The following is a 25,974-nucleotide window of genomic DNA, read 5'->3' as shown; positions in this document are numbered from 1 at the left end:
AGGAGAAGATGATGGATGGCGTGGATGAGATATATCGAGTTTATACTAGGTATGCAATGCGCAATAGATTACCACGAGAAGTGCATATAAGGTTTACTAAGAAATTAATTAAAGCACAAATACTGCAGATTGCCAGAGAAAAAGCACTGAAGTATAAGGAGAAAGAAATTGTGGTCCTGAAGCAAATACCAAGAAAAGTGAGGGAGATGAGGAGAGAATACCAATTTTTGACTAAAATATTACTTCAAAAAGGTGTGAACTACAGATGGCTGATACCAGAAGGATTGGTGTTAACGTGGCAACTCCAAAGATACAGAATTGATACAATAGACAAAGCGAAAGCATTTTATGCAGAATTCTTTAAAGAGAATGGAATGGAAATGGAATTCCAAACGACAGTAGTACCAGTAGATTTTCAAGAAGAGGAACTAGCAATGATTGAAAAAGCTGAAGGTGCAGTAGGGGGGATTGCGGAGCACAAAGAATAGCGTGAATTAAGACCAACTAGAGCAGTAAAGCCTGCATATAAAGTATGAATATGGAAGAGAGAAAATTGATTTCAATAAACATAAATGGACTTAATTCAGTTGTTAAAAGAAGAAAGGTATTTCACAAATTAGAGAAATTAAAACTTGATATAATTTGCCTTCAAGAAGTACAGATTAAAAAGCAACACAAACAGTTATTGGTACATTCAAAATTAGGGAAAATTTTTACATCATTGCCACAATGTAAAAAAAGAGGAATTGTCTTATATATTAGAAATGTAATACCAGCGGAGCATATATATGCAGACGATGAAGGAAGAATCCTGATGGTGGAGATAATAGATAACAATGTGAAAGTTCTTCTAGTAGCAACATATGCCCCAAATAATAATCAAAGTGACTTTTATAGAAAATTGCACATGAAAATAATTGAATTGGAATATCATAATATATGTATGATGGGAGATTTTAATGGAATAGTGGATGGAAATTTGGACTATAAAACACATAAAACAACAAGACATAGTAGAAAGATACTACCGAAATTTTTTTTTAAGATGACTAAGGAAATAAATTTAAAAGATGCATGGAGAGAGAGAAATGGAAAAAACAGACAATATACTTTTTATTCTGACAGACATTCATCTTAGTCTAGATTAGATATGATATGGACAACAATGGAATTGACTTTGAACATAGAACAAATTGAGATAGAAGCAAGTACTTGGGCAGATCATAATCCAGTGACAATGAAATGGAAAGGACAAAGGAGAAGACTTTGTGAAAGTGAAAATGGATACAATAAAACATAAAATGGATTTACTGGAGAAAGAAGCATTAGCCCAAAAAATTAGAAGCACTAAACAGAACTATTTTGAGAATGCTAATAAACCAGGAAGATGGTTAGCATATCAATTGAAAAAAGAGAGAGAATCAAGGACAAAGTAAATTTGGAAATAAGGAGAAGAAAAAAATTATACAGGATTTCTATAGATAACTGTATGAAAAAGAAAAAATAGACGAGGAAAATGTGATACGATATCTTCAAAATGCAAATTTACCTCGGATTCCCAAAGATATTGAGGAGATGCTAGAGGCAAATATAACAATGATGGAATTAACTGAAGCAATTAAGAAACAAAAGAATGGGAAGGCACCAGGGCCAGATGGTTTGCCAGCAGAATATTATAGGACATTGCAGGAATCTTTGAGTCTCCCACTTTTAGAAGTCATGAATGAAGTGATGACAAAGAAGGAAATACCCAAGTCATGGTCTGAGGCATATATTACATTGATCCCTAAGGAGGATACAGACCCACAACAAATCAAAAACTATAGACCTATATCCCTACTAAATTCAGATTTTATTTGTTCAACTTGTATGCCGCCTTTCTCTGAAGACTCAAGGCAGATTATAAAATCTTTGCTACAATATTGGCAGAAAGACTCAAAAGATACTTAAATAATTTTATACATTCAGATCAAAATGGATTTCTGCCAAAAAGACAAATTAGAGATAATATGAGAACAATTCTGGACACTTCGGAATATTACGAAGCCCATCCTGAAACGCAAAGGACTTTGATATTTTTAGATGCACAGAAAGCTTTTGACAACATAAATTGGCGATTTATGCTGCTTCAAATGGAACCGATGGGATTTGGCAGAAAATTCATTCAAGCAATAGAAGCTATATATCATAAACAAATGGCAAAAGTAATGATAAATGGAGAATTGACAGATTCTATTGAGATAAAAAAAGGTACAAGTCAAGGCTGTCCACTGTCCCCTCTGTTGTTCATATTAACATTAGAAGTGCTAAATAGAAGTATTAGAGAAGAAAAAGATATAAAAGGAATGAAAATTCAAAAAGAAGAATACAAATTGCAAGCATTCGCAGGTGACCTGGTCTTTATTCTTGAAGAACCACTAACATCGACAACTACACTGATAGATAAAATAGGAGAGTTTGGGAAAGTAGCTGGTTTGAAAATCAACAAAGACAAAATGAAGATTCTGACTAAAAATATGTTGGTAAAGCAAAAAGAAGAATTGGCAGATATATCAAAGATGCAGGTTACAAATAAAGTATCAAATATTTGGGGATATACTTGACAGCAAGATGTAGCACGCTTAAAGAAAATAATTATAATAAACTTAAACAACAGATAGGGACAGATTTGGCGAAATGGGAAAATTTACAGCTTTCTTTGATTGGAAGAATATCAACTATTAAGATGAACATTTTGCCTAGAATTTTATACTTGTTCCAGACAATTCGAATTAGATTGGGGAAAGACTTTTTTGAAGAATTGAATAAAATAGTGTTAAAAACACTAGATTACTGAATTTAGAAGGTTATGATTTGTTGATGGGGTGGCATGCTTTTTTATGGTATAAAGGAACAAACATACAGGGGTATTTTAGAAGGCATCATATACATGAGGCTTTGTTATTAAATTGGAAGAAGATTAAAAAACAATACTATTTGAAAATTCCAGTCTGGGTATCAATGATTGAAGCATTTTCATATTCAGTAATATTTAGAAGGGAACAAATTGTTAGCTATAGTGAATTAATGGATGAAAAGGGTGAACTTAAATCGAAGCAAGAACTGGAAGAACAAGGTTTTAAGATGGATTGGTTTTCTTATTTGCAAATATGTTTTAGATATGAAGAAGATTTTAAACAAGAAGGTTTCTATAATGTTTTGACCAATTTAGATAAAATTTTAATGGGTTCTGATGACTATGTAATTAAAAAATTGTATGGTTATTTATTAGAGTAAAATTGGAAGAAGAACAAGTTAAAGAAATAATGAAAGCATGGGGGAAAAATTTTGGCCATGGGATTGATTTAGAGAAATGGCAAAAATTGTGATTGCAAAACTATAAAATGACAATGTCTACAGCATATAAGGAGAATTTGTATAAGATGTTTTACAGGTGGCATCTACCCCCGATGAGAATAGCCAGAATGATCAAGAACAAATCGGAGAAATGTTGGAAATGTCATCAGAGTCCAGGATCATATTACCATATGTGGTGGACATGTGCAGAAGCTAAAAGATATTGGACTAAAATCCACATATGGTTGGAAAAAATGACAAAGAAACACATTGACTTTAAACCTGAGATGTTTTTATTAGGGATTCTACCAGAAATGTACAATAGAGAACTGAGATATTTAATTGTGAATGTTTTAACAGCGGCTAGAATTGTATTTGCTAAAAATTGGAAAAAAGAGAAAATACCTACTAAAGATGAAGTCATTAAGAAAATTATGGAATGTGCTGAAATGAGTAAATTGACATTTGAAATTAGAGAACAGGAAAACAAACAATATTATTTGATATGGGATTTGTTTTACCAATGGCTAGATAATAAGGCATGGAAATGCAGTATGAAATATGAAATTAATGTAATGATAAAATATATGAAGTTTTTTTCTTTTTTTTCATGGGAGACAAACTTTTGTTAAATAATTGTTAAATGAGAATAATAATATAAAGGAATATGTAACAGTGTCAAATAAGAGAAATTAAATAATTTGTAAATTGTGGATATGGGATTAAGCACAAAAGATTTTTAACCAATCGACACACTTTCTGTGATTGTAATGGATGATGGTTGTTTTATGCTTGGTTATGTTTAAAAATAAAAAATTCTTTGGGAAAAAAAAAGCTAATTGAACTCATCATGAATGGGTCTGACAGCTGTGGATGTCTTGAATGTTTGTAAAAATCAGTGTTATCTAACATCAGCTTCAATAGCTGCTCTCAATGGAGCTGTAATTTCCCAAAAGAGCTGCCCTGTGACTTGGGGATCCTTTTGGAGTCATACCTCCTGCTGGAACTAATACATTGTTATAGCCATACCTAAACTGAGATGCCTTTACAACTGGACCTCCCCTCCAATGAAACTGCCTTTGAAGATGACTCAGAAGCTGCAACTAGTGCAAATTGTGATGCTCAGACTGCACTGACTACAGGTAGGCTCCTGGAGTCCATTCAAAAAGCTGCTTATATATGAAGCCTTGTATGGCATGGCACTGGGATACATCAAGGATAGTATTCTCAAGTATGATTCTCTTTATGTTGTCCAATCATCTAGAGAGGGCTTGCTAGAGATCTCATACCAAGTTGAATTCGAAGGAACCAAGATCAGAAAAATGTCTTTTCAATAGTAGCTTTGCATTGTAAGGAACAGATTGCCCCTGGGGATGTCATTTAGATGCTACTAAACCACAGAAATGTTTTGGCTGATTCTAAATGCAGAATCACCAAGAATCACAGATAAACAGATTTAATCCTTGGCCATATAAATCCATCTACATTACAAATTTCAAATGTGCAGTCTATGGGTCATTGTCTGAGGTCTCAGAATTACTGCCTGCAGCTTTAAGTCATTTTTTGCAATAATGTAATAATACATAGGAAAAAATAAATTATGTGGGGCATGGATCTCTCAACTTGTAGGGATAATCCATAAGAAAGCAACACTGTTTCCTGCCCTTTTCAATGGGTGAATAACTTGGAGTAGAGCAAAGTAGGTTGATGGAGACAAGAAGAGAGTAAAACTAAAGATGCCAGTTTTCTGGAAAACCAGAACAAAAAACATACATACACAGCAGTAGAGTAACCACACACCTAGCATAGCTCCTCATTTAAGTATTACCACAGTTAGGGCTAGGGCTTGCTGTTCCATACCTGCCTGCTTGCTCTGCTCTTAATCTGCATTCTGGAGATGTAGTTTTTTCTCGTTCTGAAGTCATAACAAGGAGAGGGTGAGATGGTAGAGGTGATGAGAGAAACAGGCAAGTGGGAAGGAATAGCCAATGGCTGGGGCAGTGGTACCTTTCGCCCTTGCCCTCTCAGGGTGTCTCAAGCAGAAGGGAAGCCTTACATAAGGGATCCATAAGTATCCACAAGGCTAGGGCAGGGTAATAACCTGGGATCGGTCTGGTAGGAATGAGTTAACAGACACATTTGCCTTGAATTTCAATGCTGTTTTCTTATTGAGTTTCTTGGTTTTTTTTTTCTATAGAGACATTGGTTTCACTACTCTTAAGAGACTTTTACATGAATGTATTAAGGTTTGGTGTTGTGGTCCTTATGATGACTGCATCCAACTTCCAATCTAGACTTATATCAAACTTTGGAGAAAATATTTTAGGTGACCTACATTTCACAGACACTGTGGAAATCATTATATTTATATGTATAAAAGATACCGCAAAAATAAGGATTTTTTTTTTTACCTGATTTGATCTTCTGCATTGGTGACTGCCTCATTGTATTGATCCAAAGTCAACTTGTAGATTTCAGAATTCTGAAAATGATCAGAGGTAGCATTCAGCATAAAGGAAAAGCAATATCTTAAGCGATCCAATCATACAGAACAAGCCTTAAAATGCTAGGGAGAATTGGTTTTTTTGGGCAATCAGTATACATTAAAGCAACCACTAGCATTTCCAATGATTGCTTGTGATAGCTGGGGCTGTTTGAAGTGGCAGCCCAAGTTCATCTGGAAGGCACCAGATTGAAGAAATATGAAGGAAAACACCCGAAATATACAATCTTAGGGAAATTAAAGGTTCCCTAATTTTCATTACAGTCAACAGAGCCATACATTTTATACCGAAGACAAGAAGCAAATTAGCAATCTATCCCTTAACTAAAATAAACCCATGCAATACCTAGGCAATAAAAACAATTTATTAGGGTTATGCAAATCCTTCATTCCTAGGAAAAATGTAAAACTAAATGGTTCAGCATGTATTCGCACACAGTTAAACAGACAGGGACGGAACAGATTTTGAAGCAATTGCAACACCCTGACAAAAGACCTGCCTACTTTAATGTTTTTAAAAGATCTGATTTGCATGAGTCTGTTGTGAAAAAACATATTTTGAAGGATTGAACTGTCCTACCTTCCTAGGACATGTGCTTCATATTTGGGAGATTAGCAATATGGTAGGTGCAATATAACTAGTCATTTATAGTTATTGTCAAAGAGCACAGTAAGTAAATCAAAAGCAGCAACAAAAGCACTAATTCTTGCAAATGATTCTTTCATGTTATATTGTATTTTATTCCAATTAATTTGCAGTCAGTAAGCAAAATTTCCTTCTTTGGTTTACTTCCTCTCTCTTTTTGTAGTACTTGGAAAAAGAAAAGTTGAATGCAAAATGTTTACTTTTTCTGCCTACCTACAGCCCCTTAGCAGAAACTTTTACATTTTTATCCTTTCTCTATTATTTGTTTTTACAGAATTTATCAACGAACAGGCTTGTGATATTCCTTCCATACTAGCTATATGGAAATGTTATTGTTAGATATATATTTTATATACTCTAGAAAGAAATCACAACAGGTAATTGTTTTCATAGATTTGACTTTTTTAAAAAAAAGTCTCTCAGGAGTTAGCAAGCTGCAGATGAAGCCTTGCCTCAAAATGGATTTTGATAGAAAGCTGCTGAGGGATTAATCTGTTTTTTGTGGCATAATGGTAACTTTTACATTGCTTTGGAGACTTCATACACACACATAGCCATACACTCATGTCAAGCGTGTGTAGTTCACATATTTTAATGGCACCCTTTATTCACCGTCCTGCAACTCCCTGCCATCTCTTCCTTGCCTTGGAAAAGCCCAAAGACCTATACTCTATTAATTAAAACTGTCATTAAAAATTAAATATTGTGAATAAGTAGGTGTGAGCATTATCTCCACGGGTTTCGTATGTCACACTGTTTCTCCAATTACTTCCCAAGCAATTTTCATATTTCATAGCGTCTGATTTCTCACAGGACCTAGATTTGCATGATCAGAAATATGACAAAAAGAACGAAGAGAGGCAAGAGCTGAAAGTAGCAAAATGAAACATTTTCTTGGGAAACAGAAGGAATCTATCTCATCAGATACCATTAGCTAGCAATAAGCAAGCAATAAAACAGCAACAGGAAAGCAAAAACAAATATGTTATAGTTGAGCTTTAGCATGAACTTCATGCTAAAGATGTAACCCACCTAAAAAAAGACTAACACACACACACACACACACACACACACACCTCATAACAAAGATAAGAAATGCAGCTAGCAGACAAAATATTCTCAAGCAAGGATATAATTTAAAATAGTTGCAGAAGAAACTCTGACTATAAAAAAGGGAATAAATCAGCATAACACTCAAGAGATAAGAATGTCAAAAGTGCAGGGAAGTCTATTGCTCCATATTTAACCATCATGTTTCTCCGTCCTCTTTCCACTAGGTGCCTTTCATTGGCATTAACAATAGCCCTGAAAAACCAAATGCAACACAAATAATGAAAAAAGTGATAATTCAAAAATTAGAAAGGTTTTAATAGGTTTGTAACTGGTTTTAAAAAGATTCTTAACCACCATATACTGTAATTTCATAAATTGTGAGTTTCAGTGCCCACTCCATTCCTTTCCTGGCTGATTGCCTTTCACCTCCCCCAAGTTGTGCCATAACCATTTGGCTGGACTGATGCTAGCAACACTACTTAGTGCTATACTTGCACTAAGAGGGGGAAAAAAACAAAACCCAACAACCAGGCACTGATTATCTCATACATATACATCCCAGAACAACCTGAGTAGGAAAATGACATGAGTCACTGAGAGGGGAAAGAAATGAGTAGGAGATGGGAGAAAAAGGTCCAGAGGACACAGAAGGGAAATATTATTGTTCCAAATTATAAAGATAATAAACCATACCAAGACTCTGAAAATAGAGAAGAAAGTCCTTACAGAGGCAGCATGAAGGACAGAGAATAAAAACTGACAGTTTATTTATTTATTTAACAAATTTATATAGCTGCCCAACTCACCCCTAGGTGACTTCATGGACTCCAAATTCCCATCAGTTGAAGGGAATAAAATACAAGCTAAGAATGAAAGGAGGTAGATATTTTTTTAAAAAAAAAATGATGTGTAAGAATATTTAGATGTCATATGGTAAGTAGATAAGAAAATACACCCCCTCCAAATAAAGGTTGAATCCTTGGATCACTAAATTCAGATTGAAATGGAAGAATCCACATGATACTTCCAGGGGCAATACTTGTACTCAACTTCAGGAAAGGTGAACCGTACTCCTACTACAAGGAAATTATTATAGCAAAGAATATAGTATAAGACACCTCTATTTAAAGTACTGAAGTTTGCAGATGATACAACAGTGATTGGTCTCATTCGAGACAATGATGAATTTGCATACAGATTGGAGGTTGAACAACTAGCCTTGTGGTGCAACCAGAACAATCTTGAATTAAATACACTCAAACCTGTAGAAATGGTGGTAAATTTTAGGAGAAACCCTCCTACACTACCACCTCTTACAATACTAGACAACACAGTATCAAGAGTAGAGTCCTTCAAGTTTCTAGGTTCTATCATATCTCAAGACTTAAAATGGACACCTAAAATAAAAAATGTCATCAAAAAAGCACAACAAAGAATGTTCTTTCTGTGCAAACTCAGAAAATTCAAACTGCTCACAGAGCTGCTGATTCAGTTCTACGGAGGAATTATTGAGTCTGTCATCTGCACCTCTATAATTGTCTGGTTTGGCTCTGCAACCAAACAAGACAGACACAGACTTAAGAGGATAATTAGAACTGCAGAAAAAACAATTGCTACCAACCTGCCTTCCATTGTACCTGTATACTGCACTAGTCAAAAAGAGAGCTGTGAAAATATCTACAGACCAGGGGTGGGTTCTAAAATTTTTTACTACCAGTTCTGTGGGCATGGCTTATTTTATGGGCATGGCTTGTGGGGGTAATGTGACGGGTGGGCGTGGCCAACTTTTTTTTTTTTAACTTTTAAAAGCATTTTTTTCTACAACCTTAAGAGGTTGCAGAAAAAAAGGCAAAAAAACATCCATAGATACACTCAGAAGACATTTAATTGCCCGCCCTTCTTTCTCCCCTCTCTGTGTACCCAGCACCCTATTACAGCCACCGCCTCTGGGTCCCGGCCGGGCAGCCAGCAAAGCCTCTCCCGCCACTTCCTCCTACTCTTCTTTCCTCCAAACCTTTGCTGGAATGATTTTTTTTTTTAAATTTGATTTATATGCCGCTCTTCTTCGGAGACTCAGGGTGGCTTACAATGCGTTAAGCAATAGCCTTCATACTTTTTGTATATTTATATAAAGTCAGCTTATTGCCCCCATAATCTGGGTCCTCATTTTACCTACCTTAGAAAGGATGGAAGGCTGAGTCAACCTTGAGTCTGGTGAGATTTGAACTTGCAGTAATTGCAGGCAGCAGATGTAAGTGGATGTTAATAACAGTGCTTTAGTCTGCTGAGCCACCAGAATGTGACACCCTCTCTGGCCAGGGAGCATAACGCTTCCTGGCTCATGCATTTCTTACCACACCCACTTCCCCACCAGTAGATCTCCATGAGTGAGAAGCTGCGCTCTCCTCCGGTCCTCCTGGGGTGGCTCGCCTCCCCGCTGGCAGCTTCTCCTTCTCCTGGCTGCTCCAGGAGCAGCCTGTCTGTTACCTGGCGAGAACGGCCTGCCACTACAGCCTGCCCTGCACTCTCTGCCCCGGCAGTTGCTCCTGGTGCTGCCGGAGAAGCGGCAGCACTAGAACCGCTCTTGCTGGGGGCAAGGGGGTGGCGGCGGCAGGAGCAGTAGGCCAGGGCTTCCATCCCTCCCTCCCTCCCTCCAGAGGCCTGGGGCTATGCTAGAAGTCTGCTCAGGTGGGGAGACAAGGAAGCCCCAGACGGCCCATCCTTGCCACCACCGCCCCCTCGCCCTTGGTGGCAGTGGTTCTCGTACAGGAGCAGCTGGCAGGGGAGAGGGGATGGTGGCAGGCTGCGGCAGCAGACAGTTCGAGCCGGCTAAGAGGCAACATTCCTCCTCCTGCCAGCCTCGAGCTCAGCTCCGGGCAGCGTCCCCCCAGCTGTACCTGGCATCTCCCTGTGGCAGCCCACGTGGATCCCAGGCAGCACAACTTCGGGGCCTTACCTCATGGTGGTGGTGATGAGGCAGGCAGGCAGCCGGGTGCACAGGAGCGACTGGCGGCAGCACTCCTGGCTGGCAAAGGGCGGAGTCCCGGGGCTGCATGCGGGCAATGACGGTGGGAGGGGTAAGCGAGCGGCGATTGGGCCGGGAACCAGTTTGGGGGCATGGCCAGCCAATCTTATTACTGGTTCTCCGAACTACTAAAATTTTTTACTACCGGTTCTTGCGAACCAGTGCAAACCGGGAGCAACCTACCATTGCTACAGACCCCTCACATCCTGGACATAAATTGTTTCAACTTCTACCCTCAAAACAATGCTATAGGGCTCTGCACACTTGAACAACAAGACAAAGAACAGTTTTTTCCCAAATGCCATCACCCTGCTAAACAACTAAATCCCACAACACTGGCAAATTAACTACTAAGACTGTATTACTATTCTTCTTCTCATCATTACTAGTACCTAACTCTTCCCACTTATGGCTATATCCATGTTGCGTTGTATCTTTACAACTTGTATTGTTTTTATTGTTTCCTAATGTGATTTGATTGCTTATTACTATCCTATGATTATCACTAAGCGTTGTATTTTATGATTTTTGACGAATATACTTTATTTTTTTTGTTTATGTACACTAAGAGCATATGCACCAAAGACAAATTCCTTGTGTGTCCAATCACATTTGGCCAATAAAGAATTCTATTCTATTCTATTCTATTCTATTCTATTCTATTCTATTCTATTCTATTCTATTCTATTCTATTCTATTCTATTCTATTCTATTCTTCTCAAATGAGATTACATATTAACACAAAATTATAACAGTAATTGCCACTTAATAATAGTCAAACTCCCCCTTCATTTGCTGTTGTTTCATTACTGGCTCCCCTACCCCTGTTCTATCATTCTTTCTGTTGGCTGCAATTATTTTCCTTCTCCAATTGAATAAAAATATTTATGTGTTTCATCCAATGCCATGTCAAGTACTTTCATTTTCTCTCCACTCCTCCAACCACCAAAAATCAGAAAGTGTTCTCCAACTCCTAGGTAAGACTTGGAATACACAGTACAAAGAGATGATCTGTTTTCCTAGCATCTAGATGCCTCTGCAGCTTCTTTCAGAAAACTGTTCCACTGCAATAAAAGAATATTGTTTTGACTCAGAGAAAGAAGAGGGATAATCCAAACTGTTAAAGAAAAGACATCTGAGTTTGGAAAAAGAAGAAAATGTGAAAAGGTAACTCAAAGCAACTCCATTTTAATTGTGTTAGATATAAGTTGAAGTAGAGGTGAGCTGACAGGCTTTCAAGATTCTATTACAATATTCTAATTAAAATACATTTTAACATTGCTAGCAATTCCTGTTTCCTAACCTTCCCTACTTTGAACATCTGACAACAGCTAAAGATATCCTGCTTTGAGGACCTACTTCTCTCTAGATAACATATGGAACAGACAGGAATATTCCATTGGGAGCATAGGATGGAATATCTGAGTAATTTTTTCAATTTCTTCATAGTGCATTTTAGATCGTGAATAATTTGCCTCCTTACAGTACCTATCTGTTACAGTCCTTCAGATGATTTATTGTCAGAGGATAATTATAATCCACAAAGCTTCTCAAACTAGGTCAGAATGGGAAGTTACAATCATGATTTCAGGACCACAGCCCCCTCCCTCATTCCAATTCACACATGAATTTCCACCCACCAAACCATTGGAAAAAAGGCACCACTTAATTAAAATTAGTAGACAAAAAAGCAAGGGATAAAAGCTTAGAGGTAAAGACACCCCCATCTGATTAAGACTAATCAGCACTTCCTACTTAAAGTTGTATCTTGGAAACATAGAAATGTTGAACCAATGTCTGCATCAATTTGCATGCCTAAATACCTAATCAGGTTCTGACTTCTAAATAATTTGATCCATTGCTGCCTTTGCACTGTTCTTTTGGTTAAGTGCTTTTAATTTGGATTATTGGTCATCGTCTTAGCTTTCAATGCTTTCAGTTCAGCAAACCTGTAGCCTTCAAAGTGGAAGAGTTCTGCGTATCTGTTCTCCATAATATACTAATAACTCTAAGTATCAGCTTTGAAAATTAAACCAGCAGATCTGGTCACATTATAGATTTTGAGTTCTTTGTCTTCCATCTAACCCAGCAGAATGTTGGAAAACAAATTGCATAAAGGAGTTCAAGACTCTTTTTTCATAAGCAGGCAAATCTTCTCAAAACAGAATAGAATCGGTTGTCACATGGCAGGAAAGACTGGAAAAAGTAAGAATTTAAAAATGGGCTGGATCCAGCCAGAACCTATCCCAAAATGTCCAATGTATCCCTACAGGAGAAACTGTAGCTCAGAATGCTCCATTCTTAGCTCTTCCCCCGCCCCCAAAGGCAGCTACATGACCAGAACAGAGCACATATAATTTGCCATACACTTCCTGTTTCACACTTAAACACACAGATACAAGAGGGAGTGTAGAAACACACACATAAAAGTAACACATATGCATCCACCCTGATTAGACCATCAAAGAATACACATAGGTAGCATGCATTATTTATGCATTATTTATGTATAAACCACAATTCTTGAATACGCACACATACGCAGAAAATATGTCATTACACAAAAGAAAATACAAATCTATTCTACAGTCATTCTTGATGAAGAGGTCAAATACATTTCAGAAGCTGTACTCTGCATGGTTTCCCAACCTTGTTTTAAATTAATTTTCTATTAAGTGATGGCCTTTTTAAATATAGGTTAACATCCATTAATTCAGTGACTATTTGAAGTTATGACAATCCTGAAGTAGGAGTCATGTGATCATGGTCACATGATTGCAATTTGGGCACCTGGCAACCGACTCTACAGTATTGCAGCATCCTGAGATAACACAATCACCATTTGCAACCTTCATTGTCTGCTTCTGACAAGCAGTCATGGGCGAATCTGGCAGGATATCGCAAATAGCAAAGAAATGATGTAACAACCGTGCAGAATTTGCCTAATGATTGGAAACAGAATTGCCATCACTGCCATTAGAAGTTAGCAAAATCACATGATTTAGCAGTTTATGACCATGGCACTTAGTGAGGGAGTTTCTGGTACCAACTGCCATAATTAACTGAGGATTACCTCTACGAGTAAATTAAACGGATATACATTTATGTTTAATATATAATTAATAACATTTATAAATATGTTCTCAATTCTGGACATCTGGTCAAATATTAAATTGTGGGGTCCTTAGTGCTCTCTAAGCTTGGTTGTTTTCTTTCGTTATTCAACTAGGTAACATCATCAGTGCTAAGAAGAGATTCAGGTTTGCTCTCTACATACAGGTGGCTTTATCCTGTCAGTGTTGATGGAAGTGTTGTTTTTTTTTCTTGGCAGTTGTTGGAGTGTTGATTGACTGTGAGGAAGTGTTTTGGTCTTTTTGTTTCATTTTTAGCTTTTTAATTAACTCTTTTTAAGGGTGTGCAGATATTATTTATCTCAATGTGCCTGTTGATGTCAGATTTATCTGAGTGCCTGGCATCTAGAGATAAACAATATCTGGCACTGATGAAGTTACCTAGTTGGTAATGAAATGTCTGCAACAACCAAGTTGAGAGAGAACCAAGGACCACACACAGTTCAACCCTGAGCTACAAATATTCCCTTCTATAGGTATCATCACAAGTCTTCTAGAAAGTGATATTAGAAACCAAATATGATGTAACTGATTTTAGGAATAAAATCTCTATCTGGGAACAAAAAAGAACACTTTTAAAATCAGGCTTATTTTTAAGTACCCCAAATAATAAGTAGCTACATCTTTCCTAATAAGGTGGAAAAGTAGGCCTGCCTCATACTGAGCATTTTTGAAATGCTGCAGAGAATTCTAATGAAGGCTATGCTTCTTCCTCAAGGAATTCACGACTCATATCTTAATCAGGCCTTCCTAAAACATTGAGGATTACTTGTAGGATTAGGTGGTGGCAAAATCACAAACCTTCAAGCTTCTCAGAAATCTGAGACCTCAAAATCAGGTGTGTCCCTTTTTAGAATCTAGTCAAAAACTCTTGGGAAAGGGAGAGCAGGAGGGTAACAATAGTCATCTTAATGCCTATCCAAGAGCTGCCTTGTACATAAAAAAAGCCCTGGGGTTGCAACTTGATTATGCCTCCCTTGACTAGACTTCCCTGCCATCAATCCAATTCCCTTAAAATAGAATTAGCTTGTCCTGCAACCCTCCCAGTTAAACACAGATAAGGCAGTATGGGTTTTTTTTCCCCCCCACATTACATATGCAGAGAGAAAGAGAACAGACTAAATGCACAAATTATGTGGGAAGGGGTTTTTTTTAGTAACATGAGAAGAAATTTTAATTACAACACTCAAATTACTGAAGAATTTTTGTCTGAATCCATGGCTTTTCATTCAGTGTTAAGCAGATCAAAGCACGTTGAACTTCAAGGTTAATCACTCATTCACAGTAAAAGAGATGATGTCCAGAATGTTCCCTCTTATCATAAAGGCTCTTTCATTTTGTGTTTATAAAACATAGAATTCTTCCAGTAGCTGAAGAAAAATCAAACTCAGTAATCAATTGTTGTTGTTGTTGTTTGGAATGTTGGCCTTCTGGGGCAATAATGGAAAAGGGAATTTAGCAAGGGTGGAATGGGAGGGAGAAATCTAACCAAATATTGATATCATAATAGAAATGTATCTCTTCAGTTCGGGACAGATTAACTGGTTCAGAATCTCCTTAGATTCAAAGAAGAAAGAACCACCAATGTTCTATCAATAATTTTGAAATGCTAGTGGACAGTATCCTGTCTGTGGTCATGACAAAGATATCAAGAGGATAACCTGTAGTGATCCCTGTGAAGAGCGGAACTGGCAAGCAGGGGACAACAGCTGCAGGATTATATGTACAATCTGCCTAGTTGACTCCTGACAGAATCTCTCCTCTCCTCCCTTGTTAGATAAGACTCTTTTTTTCCTTCAGAATCGGGCCCCACATCCATCTGAAAGGAATGTGCACCTCTTGGTGCAAGGATACCAGACTATTTTGTATGAGGAAACAAAACAAAGGAAAATGCAGCAAAAGCAAGAGTAATTAAGCACTGACCAGCTCTGCTGCTAATTTCCATTGTGAAGCTTTTCAGACTGTCTGGAGCTAAACAGGGCTATTTAAATTGGAAATTAAGACCCTCTACACCCTTGTGCAGCTGTCGCTTTCTTTCATTTTTATGCTGAAACTAGTGGTATAATTGTAGCAGTCATTCGGAAAGCACAAATATCAGTCACAGAAAAGCATTGCTGGGACAAAGCTCCTGCAGCAGCCAAGACAGGGTTCAGCTACCATTTTTCTCCTCAGAAATGCCTTCTCTAGGGAACATTTTTTATCTAAATTCCAGAAGACCAGGTTTATCTATTTAATCTGAGATATACTTGCCTCTTATAATCTTAAACAAAAGTATGTAGTTTTTTTAAAAAATAGATTGACATCTGCGATCTCCAATTATTTTAAATTAGTCAGTAAAGTTGTGTGAGATGGCTATGTTTTACAACTTAGAGCCATTCAGGTAGGCGGCATACAAATAACTATAATTCAAAAATAAATTGTTTTCAGAATAAAGACACTTTGGTTCATTCACTAATAATTTACGGTAGCAAGGATCTGTCTTGAATTATCTCAAGGCACTATCAGCATCCAGTGCACTATGTTGTATATTTACGTATATGTCAGCCCCAGCCCTGCGATGGTACTTGGGGCCGCCATTCATGTGGGGATCGCCATTCCGCTGCTGCACGCTTTTGCTAATGACCCTTCCTGTGTGCCTGCTCTGCTGGGTCATCAGCTCTAAGGCATGCCTCTCACTTCGACTCCCCAGCCGCATGCTAGATCAGGGGTCTCCAACCTTGGCAACTTTAAGACTTGTGGACTTCAACTCCCAGAATTCCTCAGCTTTGCTGGCTGAGGAATTCTGGGAGTTGAAGTCCACAAGTCTTAAAGTTGCCAAGGTTGGAGACCCCTGCGCTAGATGATTTCAGGGGCATGCACTGAAGCAGTTTCTCACCATCCATCACTTTAAGGAAAGATGGAGCAGTGCGGAACTGGAGTGGCTTGTGATAGATTGAGGGGGGAGAGGGAGGATACGGGTTAATGGGATAATTGAGTGATTGCACTGGGGTGGAGCTGTATGCTGCTTAAAGAGTGATGGGGAGAACGGAGCGTCAACTCCAACAAAGATTCCTTTCTGTAACACTTTAAGGTGGTCAGTTACTACCGATATCAGGATAAACAAACTTGGTTACTGCTTTTGCGTGATGAGGGTTTTTTTCCCCATACTTTACAGAATCTGACAGTATATGTGTGTGCGCATATGTGTCTATAAGAGAGAGGGAGTATATTTATGTACAGTAGCTTGTAAAAGGAGCTATTGTTAGCATCATGAGTAATTCATCTAGTAGTATTAGCATACACCATGTATGCATACAATCCCTATTTACTTTTCCTCCTAACAATTCTGTGAAGTGATGTGATTGTAATAGTCACTTCTTAGAGTTAAGCGAAAACAGCCATTGCACCTCTTTTCCCCATTTAAGTTATGCAGTGGCCTGAATGGCCTTTGGGTTTGGGTGGGAGATCCTGTTCGCATTTGCCTGTTGTTTTGGTAACAAGATAGGACTGATCTCCCACCCAAACCCAAAGGCCATCCAGGTTATTGCATAACTTACAATAGGGAAAAGAGATTCAAGAATCACTTATTTTACTGTACATACAGTTCACATTTGATACATCAACTCTTTCATAATGGCTTAGGCATTCTCAGAAGCTTCTGGATTCTTCGGTACTCAAGAAACTGTTTGGGAGAACTCTGATAATTATTATTACTGCCATCTTACACCTAATGAACCAATACTCAAGTTAAAACCTGAGAGGATTATATGAAGCTGATATCTATTAATATAGGTATCAAATTAATACCTATTAATATAGTTATCTAATATTAGTATCAAAGTCCAGCATGCTTTGAAAAAGTGCCTCAGATCTTGTGCAGCTATGAGTATAGAAGCCCTTGGCCATTCATTAAAGCACTCTGACTATTTTCAGGATTCCATTTAATCCTTTTACCCTTAACTTCAGTTCTTGTAAGCCAGTTGTCTATTTTTTTCTAAGTACAAAGTAGAGGAGAGTGATTTGACAACTTTCATGGATGCTAAGTAGGAAATGGCTGCATGTACTTAGGCTCTTTGCAAAAAAGACTGGGTACTAATCTGCTGGGCATTCAGAGGGTTATGATGAGGCACTGTCCCTCTGAACTAAGAAAACACTCCAAACCAAAGAAAAAATATTTCTGAGTATGTAGATTCTACCAGCTTCATCTCCTACTGCCCAGGAACTGTTTCTTGTCTACACCAAACGAATTTCTTTTGTGTGTTAATAGGGATTTCTTTTCTTGTAAAAAAAAAAAAACCTAAAGGTTTTTAGGTCATGTAGATTCTAGTAGCTTAGGTTAAAAAAATGTCCTTCATGTGAAGGAATAAAAGCACCTGTGCTGTTAATGTTCACTACCAATCATCCAACAAAAGAGGCTATATGAGGGGGAAAAAAACAAGACTGCAAACTAAGTCTTTAAAAATCAGACTCAATGATTGGAGTATGTTTAGATTTTAAAATAAAAGACAACAAGAAGAATATAATAGAAAATAATATATGAAGAAATTCATACAGAATGTAAAGATCACTGCTGTACAAGACAAACAATAATAGCCTTAGGTTACTTTCTGTTTGTAAAAAAAAAAAAAAACCTTAATGCTAAGAATAGTTCTCTATAACTTTGAAACCAGTTACAAAGAAAGATTTTGAATTCCCCTTTACCATAATTCTAGATGGTAGTTCAGTTGCTTCATTTCCTAGAACTTTTCAAACTATCCAGGATTGATAACCTATATGCAGAGACCTTTCTGTAGCAACTTCATCCAGTACTGAGTGGATACATCAAGTGGATCCTCTATACCCAAGCCAGATCATACATTCGATCTGGTGTCCATTCATTACATCTTGGTTAGATGGAATCTAATTGCAAACAAATCTGGTATTTATTAGCAACCTCTTGAATCCATGGCACTTGACCACTTGGGCCCAGGATGGGGATAACTGACTTAGAAGTGAGAACATGCACTAATCCCTACAGCTAGAACAATCTAGCTATAGATACCAACCATATCTTTCTATAACGTTCCCAAGAGGAGTCACTCCCAACTCATACTTAAGAGTTTAATCTTAAAGCCCTTTTCTTCCAATGCTCTGCTTAACCCTCACTATTCATCCATTCTGCTGAGACGAACTGCCACATGCAGGGTGCCTCTGCAGACAGGCTAGAATACATCTTCACAGTCACCCACACACATCAACACATATCTGCTGCCCACTTTGAACAGTCTCACTCTTCAAAGAACCAATTCTACATGTATATCAGACTAAGATACCAGGTTTTTCAAATCTTTGCTGCTAATATGTCTCTCACCATACTTCAGCAGAGATACAGAGGCTTTTTCCTGCCCCCACATCCCTTATTTCAATGGGGAATGTATATGGAAAACCTAGAATGACCTCATCTTTGCTAATTTAGTTCCTTGGGTGAAGGGCAAAGCCCTTACCAGCCAGATTTTTTAAACTAATACAAAGTAATATGTTTATTACATCTGAATATCTCCTTCCAACAAAACCACCAAAAAATTAGATTTACCTTCACTGATATCACTTATTTTCCCCAAAGGCTTACATAATGGTTCTCTCTTGCCATCACAGTCAACTGCAATGCAGGCTGCTTCAAGCATTCACTCCCCCCTCCCCCCCCAATTCTTCCTGGTATCTTTGCAACCTGCCAAAGTGTGCTATATGCAAGCCAGCAGCAAGACATTGAACTAACCAACAAAGTTTAAGGAAAGATTGTGCATGTTTAGCAGGGAGGGAAATTAAACCTCAGGGTAATAGTTTTTTTCCCTTGCTAGAAGCAACTTGAGCATCTGGGTTCACGTTTTGTGACTCTTGCCTGGAATCTAGTTATTTATGATCCTGGTTTGTTAATTGACTAAGACTTCATCTCTCCTTGACTTGGCATTATAAATCTTTGGCTTGACCTTGGACTTCTTGACTTGGAATTTGTCTTTGTCCAGCTAAGTTCTTATCTGCAAGTAATTCCTGTTTTCCTGCCTGTGCTTTTTTCTCAGCTATCTCATGCTGCCTTGCTGTTGGGACTTGAAGCAACAAATCTTTCCTTTAACACTGTGTGTGCCTAGGTACTGTGTCTGGCTTCTGAAGTGGTGCTAAGAAAGCCAGGATGGGAAATGTTTGCTGAACATACAGCCAAGATCACTTACAATCTATTTGAGGTGTTTGTCCCTATTAAAAGCAAAGTGAAGAGAAAGACACTGTTTGTTCCTATTTAGAAACATTTATATATGATATGAGATTCAATTTTGGTGTAGTGGTTGAAGACACTGGGCTAGAAATCACAAGACCATGAGTTCTAGTACTAGCCACCGACTGCTGAGTGATTTTGGACCAGTTTGCTCTTCTCAGCCTTAGGAAGAAGGCAATGGCAAACCACTTCCAAAAATGTTGCCAAGAAAATTGCATGGATTTGTTGTCACCAGATATGAAGATTAACTCAAAGGCACATACAGTATATACCCACAAAAGAACAGTGCATAGGGAAAAAACCCTTCTATTTTTCTTGGTGGCAAAAACAAATATAGAGGTACCAGTTGTGGGAAATATCAAACATTAAGCATCTCCACAAAACATGATTTTCAATAGTCTGTTTTCAGATTTTTCCCACAGGGTATCATTCTTTGAATATAATTCTCTGAAAAGGAACAAGTCATAGAGCAAAAAGCATCTATAACATTTGGCAAGAAAAATACATGTGCATTCTTTTAAGAATATTACTAGCAAGTCAACCTCTAATGCAGGACAGGAAATTATAACCAAGAAGTGTTTGATACAGGCTAAATACAGTGGAAAAGAAGAATACTCTCAAACAACTTTTTTTAAAAAGCTTTTGATAACATTAAGGATTGGGAGCAGCAAAAGTATGGTTATGTGCAGGGGTGGGTTCTACTTACCTTTACTACTAGTTCGCAATGGTAGTAGCCATGTGCCTCAGAATAATTATTCTTGAATAAATTAGTCAGTCATACAAACCAGATTTAGATGTAACAGGTAAGTTGCAGCAAACTGTGATCTGTATATTGACAACTACATTCATTGTAGCTGCAGGAATACCATTGAATGTTTTGTATTACTGTGGTTTAAATTGAGTTTGCTTCTATTAATCATTGTTTATGATCTACATATGACAATATTGGGAATTAAAAGGAAGAAATTAAGTCAAGGGCTGGAAGAATGACTACACAAAGGACACGTCTGATATATAAAACATTTTTTTTTTATATCTAGCATTTGCAACAGACCATAAAAACAGGAGAAATGTGTTATATACTGCTCAAAAAAATAAAGGGAACACAAGCGGAAGACATCTGAGATCTGAATGAATGAAATACCCTTATTAAATACTTTGTTCTTACAGACAGTAGTTTATACGCTGCTCAAACAACTAAAGGGAACACAAAACTACTGTATGTAACAAACAAAGTATTTAATAAAGCTATTTCATTCATTCAGATCTCGGATGTCTTCCGCTTGTGTTCCCTTTATTTTTTTGAGCAGTGTATATTATTTCATTCTGGTGTCCAACATACTTTTATTGTGATTGTGGTTTGATCCATTCTGTTGATTTTTATAGATTCAATTGGTAATTAAGTAATAAATATTTTTATTTGAATAATGCTTAGTAATCTTTTGTCCTTTGAAGCCTAAATTGTCTAATATCCAGGTGGACAGTGGTAAAAGTTCTTTTATTCTTTACTTCATGAAATACTTGATCATGGGCAATTATCTTGTCAGTGAATTGAACTATGAAGACAAAGCAGTTAATGAAGCAATTGATTAGCACCCCTCCCTTTGTACCAGATTTATATTTTGTTTCTAGCAAGTTAATAGGTCAACCTACTTATTAAAAATGTGGAAAGGGCAAAAACTAATACATCAGGAGAAATACAAACAAGTGAGATAAATGCTACAAAGTACTAAATAAAAGCATTCTAAAGTAAACACTGCCATCATGTTTCTCTTAATGTTTGTTTTTTTAGTATGCTCTAAACATAGACAACTTGGTCCATTGTTCTACAAAACTGCTCATCTTTCAAATTGCCCTGCATGTGCTCCCAGAAGTAGATATTAAGTATAGTCTAAAAGCAACATCTAGCAAATTATGAATGTTAATGAATTATGAATATAGAGAAAATACATTAACATTATACACTAAATAATAATATTCATTCTCCTTTAATTTTTACTATCTTCTACCAGATTGCAAATTACTGCTTATGCAATATTTAGTCAGTTGAGATTTGCAAAGCAATCCTAGCATATTCAAGGCTGTGAAGTAACTGAGACATGAGATGCCCCATTGCCCCAGAAATTATTAAAGAAAACTAGACAACCTGTGCCCCATGGGGTCATCGTGTCAGAGATATTTCATTATCTAAGCAGAAAAAAAGAATGGAAGGGGATGGGGAAAAAACAATAGAAGCAGATGTGATTTCCAACTTTCTGCCAGCTTCCCCAATGAGTATTTTTATGGGAACCTGGCAGTGAGCATCAGAAATCTTCCTCCTTTCCTCCTTGTCTTTCCTTTCTTCCCTCCCTTTTCTTCCCTCCTTTTCTTCCTTCCTTTCCTTTCCTTTCCCTTTCCTTTCTATCTGCTGCTGAAGGTGGGGGGAAGGAGTGAGGGATTATGAGACTGGCTAGGAAACTGTCACGGAACATTGAAAATGAAGATCACATGATCACAGCAGCAACCGAGCAGTGCAGCAACAGTCAATAGCACTGAAGCATCCTCAATTTTTCCAAATTTCATTCCCTCAAGAGTCATGGGTCCTATATTTCAGATATATTCTGTAAGTTAGCCCATTTAAGGCAGCTTGGTTCAAAACGTGTTGCCCTATGATGCACTGTTTCACCCAGTTAAAGGTCATCATTGCAAGAGTTTTAGTAGTATAGAGCTGTGTGCATTTCCCAAGTCATAAGGCTATTAGAGATTTCTTCAGCACACCAGCAAAGCAAGCATAGCTCTTAAAACTTTCAATATGCAGAGGTTCATTTAGTTGACAGAAAACCTACAGATCTTTGGACAGATTGTCACACAAACTGTTAGATTTTTGGAGAAATGATCAGACCTTCCTTTGCCTTTATCACATCAAAGACATGAAAGGTAAACCAGACATGGACTGCATGGGTCTGACAGAGAAATGGGTGTATGTATTCCGAGTAAGGGGGAAAAAGAAAAAGGATGAAAAAGAAATGTTTTCTAGATACTCTGTAGAACAAGAAATACTGGAAAGAACCTAACCCATTTGTATACATATATCTATATAACTTTAACTACAGATAAGGTATTATTTTCAAATCCAATAAACCTGGAAGAAAAGAAAATTATAAATGAAATATTTATGTTCCTGCTATTTTATTTTTCTCAACTATTTGGAAGGAATAAGTATTCCTTCCCTCACACAATTTGCACTTCCTCCTTATCCCCATCCAATTTGTTGTGAGAAACCATAAACCAATACAATGATTTCATCAGAAAGCCATTTCCTTATTTCTATTTCCTTAGGGTCTTGCGTAAAAACAGGGTGGAACAAAAACTGATGACCTCCTTTTACCGATCCACAATAGAAAGCATCCTCACTTATTGCATCACGGTATGGCATCAGTCTGACAGCCGCGGATAGAAAAACATTACAGAGGGTGGTGAGCACAGCACAAAACATTGTGGGCTGTCCCAATACCACTAGATGAGATTGCTAGGGCTCACTGCCTTAGAAGAGTGAGGAAAATTCTCAGGGACAACTCTCATCCTGGTCATCACTTCTTGATCCTCCTACCATCGGGAAGGAGATATAGAAGTATACCCAGCCGCACAAACAGGCTGAAGAGCAGTTTTTATCCGTGGGCTGTCAGACTCCTGAATGAGAAATAACATCATAACTACGTAGTATGATGGACTGCAGGGTCTGCGCAATGTGTAACATGTTCACACTGGTGCAATAGGACTGGGTGTTTTCTTAATATGATTTATTGGGTTAGGGATTTTTTATCTTCACTGTGAGTTGTATTGTGTTGGGGGTGCACTGAGGGAGCTCAAACCAATCTCATTGTACGTATGTTGCGCACTGACAGTAAAGATTTGAATTTGGTGAGCCACCCTTATTGCTTGTAGACCAAGACAATAGAATGCAAGGTTTCTAAAAGAGACGTTAAGAGTGGATAACCTGATCAGGGGCAACATTTTTGGTAGGCTGGTCACTTTACTAAAATATTTGGGAATGAGATAGCAACTGATTATTCAAGCGAACTAGTAGACAAAATTCCTGGGGTGCTCAACAACTCAAGTGAATTCAAGTGATTAGTTACTATCGGGAAACCATTTAAAAACAGCTTGCTCTGAAAATTGCTCTGTCCTGTACAGCAGCTTGTCATGTGATTCGATAATATTTTTTTTAAAAAGTCTTTAAGGAAATTGGAGAGCTGGAAGGTATTACACAGCTACGAACTTTTGCATAGACGCAGCGTCATAAAAAAAAAACCCCTAATCATACTGCGGGTGTTGCAGGTATAAGGTATTATCAGAACCTAGAGAATGGGCTTAAAGACAATCATAAATAGATTGAGATATAGCATGAAATAAATTTAAAATATCAAGTTTATGAATGAATGGATTAGGTGCAGCAGGAGGTCTGAACAAGTAATGGTTCTCAATTTGAATGTCTCTAAAAACATTTGGGAAGCAGTAACAACTTTACTCCAAATTATTCTGATAATCTGATCAGCATTTAATGATACGTTAGCTAAGTTTCTAGAGCCACTATGAATACAAAAGCAGATCTTTCATTTAAATTCAATAAGCTTCTGATTAAAGGAAGATACTTGTATGATCCTAGCGTTTAACACTAAGAAAGCCCTAATATTTTTTGGATCTTTCAAACTTTATCAGATTTCATTTTACTTTAGAACTGCCATTTGGTTTCTCTAAATGACCTTTCTTTCATCCTATATTATTCTACATCTCTAACAAAAAATGCATAAGTGTATGTTCCCATAATGGAAATAACTGCCTTTTCTCTTACTACAGGGGCGATAGATACTATCTCCAAAACAATTTAAAGATTTAAGGTCAATCTAAAGCTAGCAAACTTATCCAGTTAGGATATTTTGTCATTTTTAAGAAAGATATTTCAAAAACTCAGGCCAGTACACTAAAATCTCAAAGATTTAATAATCTCACAAAAGTCAGTCAGACAGACAGACAGATCCCACTCCCTCATCTAAATCATTTGTGAATATGTTGAAGAGTACTGGGCCTAAGACAGAACCTTGAAGTAGAACACTGCATACTTCCCCCCATGTAGATGTAATTCCATTAAGAAATACATGTTGAGTGCAGTTGGTCAGCCAGTTACGAATCCATCAGGTGATAATGTTGTCTAAGCCAGATTTTTCTATTTTACCGAGTAATAGGTTGTGGTCTACTTTATCAAATGCCTTAGTGAAATCCAAACAATTTATGTCCCCAGCCCTTTGCTGGTTCAGTAATTAATAATAAAAAATGCAATAAGATTTGTCTGGTATGATCTGTTTTTGACAAACACATGTTGGCTTGTGGTTATAACTTCGCTTGCCACTAGTGTCTGCAGATTTGTTGCTTATCTTTTCCAGGATCTTCCCAGGTATTGATGTTAGGTTGATTGGCCTGTAGTTTCCTGGATCCATTTTATCCCTTTTTTGAAGATGGGAACCACATCAGCTCTTTTCCAATCCTCTGGTAGTTCCTCTGTGTTCCAGGACCTTTGAAAGATACGGTTCAGTGGTTGTGAAATCACATCCGCCAGCTCCTTCAAAACCCTGGAATGGAATCCACCTGGACCTGGTGATTTGAACTTATCTAGACAAGATAGCTGTTTTCTTACCATTTTCTTGCCTATTTTGACTTGTATTCCTAATCTTTAACGGTACTGTTTTTGAAAAGCTGAACTGCTTTTTCCTTTTGTGTAATGACAGATGCAAAGAATGAGTTAGGTAGTTCCATTTTCTCCCTGTTGGTGATCGCCTTCATGCCATCATCTCCCATTAGTGGAGCGAACGTTTCATTTTTTCCTTGTTTTTTACATATTGGAAGAAACTTTTATTAGTTTTGACATTTGATGCAAGTCTTAGTTTGTTCTGAACCTTAAATTTCCAGACTTCATCTTTTGCTTTCTGTCTTATTATGTGCTCCTCTTTCCACTTTTTATATTTGTCTTAGGTTATGAGAGTTCTTTATGCCACCATGCTAGTTTCTTCTGGAATCTCT

The 25,974-nt window shown here is 37.4% G+C and overlaps 1 protein-coding gene across 3 annotated transcripts in view; it reads right to left on the bottom strand.

Annotated features, from left to right (window-relative positions):
- The window catches only part of CHCHD6 (coiled-coil-helix-coiled-coil-helix domain containing 6), a 247,209-nt gene that overhangs the window by 94,436 nt on the left and 126,799 nt on the right, over nucleotides 1-25,974 (bottom strand). For all 3 annotated transcript variants that reach the window (XM_034431529.3, XM_034431531.3, XM_034431530.3), the window contains one exon: nucleotides 5,748-5,818. In XM_034431529.3, the coding sequence (XP_034287420.1) occupies nucleotides 5,748-5,818 (71 nt within the window). The remainder of the gene's footprint in view (nucleotides 1-5,747; nucleotides 5,819-25,974) is intronic.

The sequence above is a fragment of the Pantherophis guttatus genome, chromosome 2 (genome assembly GCF_059756535.1).
Source record: "Pantherophis guttatus breed Tessera chromosome 2, ASM5975653v1, whole genome shotgun sequence".
NCBI classification, from domain to species: domain Eukaryota; kingdom Metazoa; phylum Chordata; class Lepidosauria; order Squamata; family Colubridae; genus Pantherophis; species Pantherophis guttatus.
Note: the sequence above shows the minus strand (reverse complement) of the source record. Positions and strands in the feature narration are given on the sequence as shown.